The 7163-nt window shown below is 62.6% G+C and overlaps 1 protein-coding gene across 1 annotated transcript; it reads right to left on the bottom strand.

Moving 5' to 3' along the window:
- Positions 1-1355: 1355 nt before the first annotated feature.
- On the bottom strand, positions 1356-3683 carry HSPB1 (heat shock protein family B (small) member 1). Its single transcript, XM_053995624.1, has 3 exons — positions 2911-3683; positions 1913-1976; positions 1356-1696 (listed from the first exon to the last, which is right to left on the bottom strand). Exons 1-3 carry the CDS (start codon positions 3269-3271, stop codon positions 1537-1539), a joined length of 585 nt encoding a protein of 194 aa, XP_053851599.1. The 5' UTR covers positions 3272-3683; the 3' UTR covers positions 1356-1536.
- Between the last annotated feature and the right edge of the window lie 3480 nt (positions 3684-7163).

Raw genomic sequence — 7163 nt, forward strand, 5'->3', positions numbered from 1 at the left:
ACACCCCGACCCCACCCCAGCGCCGTGGTACTGCCGCAGCCCCCACCCCCGGCTCGGGGGACGCTTCTTTGGGGAAGCAAAAGTCACCGTGGTGTGGCCACAGGAGAGGGGAGGGGGCCGGGGATGCTCCTCGGGGGCTTCTTCCCCTGGGGTCACGCTGGGGCTGGAAAAGCCTCCCAGCCGGACTCACACACACGGGAACCCCCCCAAGCACAGGCGTGACCCCCGGCAGCAGGAATCGATCACCGGGATCGGGAATTGATCCCCAGGATCTGCCTGAGACCTGCCAAACTCATCACAGCCGAGACTGCTGGGCAGAGGGGTGGGGGGCAGGGGCTCGGGGGGCTCGTGGAGCCCCCAGAGCTCGGAGAGGGGCCTCGCAGCTGCAGGATTCCTCCCAGGTCACCGTGTGCCAGCGGGATGACTCAGGGGGGATTAGTGGGATTTGACGGAGCAGGGAACATCGGGGGACATGGAAGCCACGGGCCTGACCTCGGCCATGTAGGGCCAGTCCTGCCCAGAGACCCGGGGGCATGGAGGGCACAGGGGACACGGGGCCAGCCGGGGCCAAATGGCACCGGGACCACGACCCACCCCCTCTTCAGCCCCGCAGGGAGGCTGCGGCCCCTGAGCTGAACCCGCAAGTGGCCCCTCAGACAAGGGGGTGGAAGGAAGGGGAAGCACTGCGGGGCAGGGCTGGGGCTCAAGGGGCTGCACTGCTGGGGTGGGTTCTTGCCCATGAAGCCCCTATTTGCCCTCTGACCCAAAAGGGGTGTTTGTGTACTTGTTTTTCAGGGATGCAGCGTCCCGGAATGGTGACACTGGGATGTGGAAAACCCAGATATTCTCTGATAGGGCATGTGGAGACCCTGAGTGTGGGAGAGCAGGGATGAGGAGACTCACTGTGCTGAGATCTGGGACTGGAGACACCTGGGATGCAGGAGACCCAGATTGTGGAAAATTGGGATGCTGAGGTAGGGATGCTGGAGACCTTGCATGTGAACGCCAGAGATGTTGGAGATCTGGGATGTAAAGCCCCCAGAATGCTGGAGGTGGATATGGAGAGCTGAGGTGTAGGAGACCCAGGTGTGGGATATCCAGGGTGGGGAGATGTAGGGTCTGAAAGTCTGGGACACTGACCCCAGGATGCTGAGCCCAGGTTGTGAAGACTTGGGATGAGAACACCTGGGATGTGGAGCCCTGGGTTACAGACCCCAAGAGCTGGGCAGGGCTCAGGGACCCTCCTGCTGGCCCCTCTGGCCCCAGGCAGCCCCGTCCTGGTGCTCTGGTCCCGGTGCAGCTCCCAGCAGGAACGGCACAGCCGAGGTGCCGGGGGGCAGACACACAAGGACAGGTTTCTTTCACCAGCTTTTATTCCGGCTGATTCTCTCGGTTCCTTCACATTTATTCAAGGCACTCAGTGGCAGGGCGAGTACAAAATCAACAGTAAAAAGGGGGTGGGCGTGAGGGAGCAGCTGGGGGCGGGGGGCAGCGGCGGCTTCTCCTCTTCCTCCTCCTCCTCCTCCTCGGTGCCGCCTACTTCTTGGCCGGCTCCTTGGCCTGGCTCTCCACGGTGACGGGGATGGTGATTTCGGCAGACTGGATGGCAGGTTTGGGCAGGGGAGCCTCCACCGTCAGCATTCCATCGGGAGACAGCGAGGACCGCACGGCCGTGGCTTCGACGCCAGGGGGAAGGCTGGGAGGGGAGGGAAGAGGAGGGGAGGTAACGGCTGCAGCACCAACCCAGGGGATGCAATGCTCAGCCCCAAACTGCTGCCTCTCCCACTCCCAGTTTGGCTGAGCAGCATTCCCAGTTTGGCCAGTGTGCTTTGGAGGCCATGGGTGGGTGGGAAAAGGTCCCCAAAGACACTGGGGGCTGCATCAGGTGTCTCCCCTCCTCCCTGGTACTTACGTGTATTTTCGGGTGAAGCACCTGGAGATGAAGCCGTGTTCATCCTGCTTCTCCTCGTGTTTGCCTGGAAGGAAACAAAAACCTCTCAATGGTTGGAAGGGACTGGCTGGGTGGGAACCTTCCTTCCCCACCCCAACGCTTGTGAGGGGCTGATTCTGCCCATCCTGGGGCTTTTGCCATAATCTCAGCCTGGAGCAACTTGGGGGGACCCTCTTCAGGGCCACTCTGGGTGCATCCCCCAGATTTAAGCAGAGGAAAGTGCAGTGCCAGGAGCTGGGGGTGGCCAAAGGGGCCCAACAGTGGCCAGCTAGCCCCACAGCTTGGCAGGGCTGGAGACTGAGCAATCCCCTCTCCCTGGGGCTGCACCCTGAATTCATCTGGCTGGGGAATTGCCCCCATTCTTGCAGGCCCCCCCTCACCCGGCAGGAAGCACATCCTTGCCTCGTGCCACAGATCTGGGTTTTGTCACAGCATCCAGGCTGCTGTGGGGGAGCACAGGGGCTGCAGGGCTCATGGCACCCCACGTCACCCCGGGGTCCTCTGTGGCTCCAGCCAGAGTTCCTTCCCTGTATCCTTCCAGAACAGCATCAAGGGGTCAATGTATGGGGCTGGGGGTGGTCTCTGCACCTGAGTGCACCCTGAGACTGAGCTGTAATGCTGGGCCTTCCTCTGTGCCTTGATTTTCTCTTTCTCTTCCTCTCCTCTCCTCTCCTCTCCTCTCCTCTCCTCTCCTCTCCTCTCCTCTCCTCTCCTCTCCTCTCCTCTCCTCTCCTCTCCTCTCCTCTCCTCTCCTCTCCTCTCCTCTCCTCTCCTCTCCTCTCCTCTCCTCTCCTCTCCTCTCCTCTCCTCTCCTCTCCTCTCCTCTCCTCTCCTCTCCTCTCCTCTCCTCTCCTCTCCTCTCCTCTCCTTCCCATCCCTTATTCCATCCTTTTTCCCCAGCGAGCTCCAGGGCGGCAGCTGCCCCATGCCCGGAGACGCCGCAGAGCCCCAGCACCCACCGGTTATCTCCACGATGTTATCCTTGGTCTTGACCACCAGCTCCTCGGGTGCGAAGTGGTTGACGTCCAAGGTGACCTTCCAGCTGTCGGCGGTCTGGCGGATCTCGGAGATGCCGCTGCTGAGCTGCCGGCTCAGCGCCTGCCCGAGGGGCGAGCCGGGCGCCGGCATCAGGGCGCTCTCCCGGGGCAGCAGGCGGAAATACCCGGGCCAGGCGCTGCCGCTGGGCCACTTGTACCAATCCTCGGGGATGTGGGGCATCCCGAAGGACTGGTCGAAGAGGCGGCTGCCATGGTACCAGTCGCGGAAGGGGTCCCAGCTGGGGCTGCGCAGGAAGGTGAAGGGGACGCGGCGCTCGGCCATGGCGTGTGGGGCTGCCGGGGGGGGAGGCCGGCGGGGCCTTATGAAGAGGGCCCGGGGTTATTTTTAGCCTGCTGGGCTGCTCAGCTGGCTATTAATGGAAATTGCGGCAGCCCCGGGGAAGGGACGAGAAACTTGCCCGGGCTTGGGGCGGCCGCACGCAGCCGCAGTGGGTGGGTGTGCGGGGAGGGGGTTGGCAGCCTCCAGGGCCCCCCCCTGCCAGGGACATGTCCATCCTCCTTTCATCGGGACGGGCTTGGCTGCTTGGGAGTGATGGATGGCCCTTGGAGCGGCTCCCGGCCTCTCCCGCCTGCCTGCCCGGAAAACAATCCCCAGGATGCGGCCCCGTGGCAGCGTGAGAAGGGGGCTGGGGCTGGGCCAGCCTCGGGAATGGCCGGATGAGTCAGGGAGGAGGCCGTGAGTGGCCCTGCGCTGCGTCACCGCCTGCCAGAAGGTTCCAGAGCCCCCAGCTCCTGGTCACCCAGAAGGTTCCAGAGCCCCCAGCTCCTGGTCACTCAGAAGGTTCCAGAGCTCCCCAGCTCCTGGTCACTCAGAAGGTTCCAGAGCCCCCAGCTCCTGGTCACTCAGAAGGTTCCAGAGCCCCCAGCTCCTGGTCACTCAGAAGGTTCCAGAGCCCCCAGCTCCTGGTCACTCAGAAGGTTCCAGAGCCCCCCAGCTCCTGGTCACTCAGAAGGTTCCAGAGCCCCCAGCTCCTGGTCACTCAGAAGGTTCCAGAGCCCCCCAGCTCCTGGTCACCCAGAAGGTTCCAGAGCCCCCCAGCCCTCTGGCACTCCAGTGGCTCCAGTGCTCAGCACCGTGGTAGGAGCACCAAGCTGGGCTGCTCCAGTCCCCATCAGTGAGGGTTCCTGAGGCCCCTTGGGGTTGCCGAGGGTCTGGGGGCCAATGGGACCTGTAGGGGTTGGTGGGGGCTTACAGGACCTGATGGGAGCCAGTGGGGACTGGGGGCTGAATGTGATAATGGGGTTAGGGGGGCTCTAGGGGGGGTAGAGGGACTAGAGGGGACTGGGGGGGCTGGAAGGGGATTCTCTCATCCAAGTCTCTCCACACACCTGGCAGCCAGGAAGGGATTCCCATCTGGGGCCAGAGCCCAAGCTCCCATCCTGGGGAAGGGCTGTTTTCCAGCCCAGCAAGCCTAGCAGCTCTGGGAGCCCATCACCTCTGCCCAGTTCCCCTCTGGCCCCAGATTTGTCCTGGAGAAGACGGGGGTGGGTGACACCTGAGCCCTGACACAGCCAGTGCGTGAATTATTGACCTCCAGGAGTGTGTGGGGGGGGATGCAGCAGCAGGAAATTTGGGGGTATCCTTTGCCTGGGGCAGAGCCCAGAGCTGCTCTGGAATGGCAGTGAGGGGGAAGGGGCTGTGGGGAGCTGAGCCATGTGGGGCTGGGGGCTGCATCCCCTGGGGGCTGTGGCCGGCTGGGGAGGGGGGAACCAGGGGAAGACGGGGCACTGCAGAGGGGAGGGAGTGGGAGGGATGCGGGGAAACGAGAGGGATGTGGGAGGGAGGGGAGAAATGCAGGCAGGGATGCAAGGGAAATGCAGGGAAATGGAGGGGATGCAGGGAAGGATGCAGAGGAAGATGCAGGCAGGGATGCAAGGAGAGATGCAGGGAAATGGAGGGGATGCAGGGAAAGATGCAGGGAGGGATGCTGGGAGGGAGGGGGGGATTGGAGAAGGGATGCAGGGAAGAATGGAAGAGTGGCAGGTGGGAATGCAGGAAGGGATGAGGGGAAATGGGAGGGATACGAATGCAGGGAGGAGCAGGGAGGGATGGGAGGGATCAGGAGAGGGATGCGGGAGGTGTGGAATGGATGAGAGAGTTGCAGGCAAATGGGAGGGATGCCGGGATGTGGGAGAGAGGGGAGGGATGCAGGGATGCAGGCAGAGATCAGGTAAGGATGCAGGGAGGGATGCAGGCAGGATGGATGGGAGCTGGCCGGCAAATGGGAGTGATGCAGGGAAGGATGCAGGGAGCCAGGAGGACGGCAAGGGGCCAGGGAGGATGCAGAGGGTCCCCCACAGACACAGCAGGATCCTCGGTGGGATCAGACACAAAACTCCCGGTGCTGCTCCACATGGAGCCAGAGGGAAGAGCAGGATGGATCCGCAGGGAGCCGGACGGAAGGAGCAGGAGAACCCTGCCGTGCTCCTGGCAGGAAGAAACCTCTCAGTGCCCAGCAGAGTAATTTACAATATATACTGTATATTTATTATAATTGCACCAGCTCACGGCATCTACAGCTGTACTCACAACCCAGAGAGAGAGCGCACGCGCGACAGGAAAATACTGAAGTATTTCTACAGAGTATTTGTTCCAGTTGGCTCCCTCCGCGGCAGGAGACAGAGACTGTAAAAGAGGAAGACTGGAATTTTTCCCTGATGTGCTGGCTGGTCCGCGGCGCCGCTGCAGTCGGGTCTCAGGTTTCTGGGAGCCGTGGCCCCACGGGGGCTGCAGGGCCACTGGGGAAATCCCCCACTGCTGGCTTGGGTTCAGATGTTGTCAGGGGATTTCCCCATATCCCAGCAGGGCTGGGGCTCCAGCGGCCAGTCTGAGCTTCCCGGGGGCGATGGGGGGGACGGGGGCTGTGAGGCAGCAGCTGGAATTGCTGGGATGGTTTTTGGAGCGCGTGGCTCAGGGTTTGTGGGGATGCTGGGGGAACTCATGTCCTCCATCTCCCCAGGCTCCAGGAGAGCAGAACCCTTTGTCTCCTCCTCCTGCCACAGTCGCATCCAGAGCTGCCATCCTGCCCGGGGCTGGCACGTGGGGACAAGCTGCACCATGGAGTGCCACGAGTGTGTCCCCTCCTTAGCTCTTCACCCCATTTCTAACACCTCTGCTTGTTCAGGTGTCTTTGCCAGCAGGTGGCTGGGACACCCAGGGGCTGGCACTCATCACTGCCCAGCTCCTGGGATTTTTCTCCAAGGGCTGGTGAATCCTCAGCCTCTGGCTGAGCCTGGACATGCCAGGTTTGGGAGGCTGACCCTGAAGTGCCCCTTTGCTCCCATCTCTGTCCCTCTCGGGTCCTCTGGTTCATCAGGCCACAGCTAACGAGGCTGAGCTGGACTCCAAAGGATCCTCCCGATCCCGGCTGGCTGGAAACCAGCGCCAGAGCCTGGCTTTCCATCCAGGGGCAGCGGGTTAATCCGGGCAGCTGTTCTCCCACCCAGGGAGGCTCATCCCCATTGTCCTGCTCCAGCCGTCCGGAAAACGCGGGGCCACCGGCATTAAACACCAACCGCCCCGGGGGCCACGACTGTCCTCAGCGCCTGGGGGGCTATTTTTTTTTTTTGGGAAATCAGCAAAATCCTGCAAAAGCCGGGCGGCGGGCCAAGCCCGGGACCCTCCTGCCTCTCTCTTGCCATAATTCAGTTTAAAAAGCAGCCACTTTTCCCCAGAGCAGGAGGGGACTGGGGGCTGCAAGCCCAGAGGTGGGACAGGCCATGCCAACGCCAGAGGATGGCTGGATGCACCCCCTGCCCAGCCCTAGGCCCTGCAGCTCCCTGCTCCCGGGGGTGGCAGCTCGGTGCCCCCCAGACTGGGTGGGGTGGGTGGGTGCCAGGGCCGGCTCCTGAGCTGGGACAAGCAGCGTTTTTCCCTGGATCTCCTCGCTTGGGAAGAGAATTACAGGTGCTGCCGGCTTTGTTCATCCATGGCTCGGCGTGTGCTCAGGTCTGGGGGGGACCCCAAAATGTTTTGCAGAGCCCCTGTCCCCCATGACACCCTGGGGACAGCTTCGCTGGGGGAAACAGGGCCTTGCTCACCTCTGGTTGGCATCACACCCTCCAGCTGAGCCTGCCCCCCCCCCGCCCACCTCCCCGGGATGCTCTTGTGCTAAAAAACAGTCAAACAAAACCAAAAAAGCACAGGGGGACCC

The sequence above is a fragment of the Vidua macroura genome, chromosome 20 (genome assembly GCF_024509145.1).
Source record: "Vidua macroura isolate BioBank_ID:100142 chromosome 20, ASM2450914v1, whole genome shotgun sequence".
Taxonomy (NCBI): Eukaryota; Metazoa; Chordata; class Aves; order Passeriformes; family Viduidae; genus Vidua; species Vidua macroura.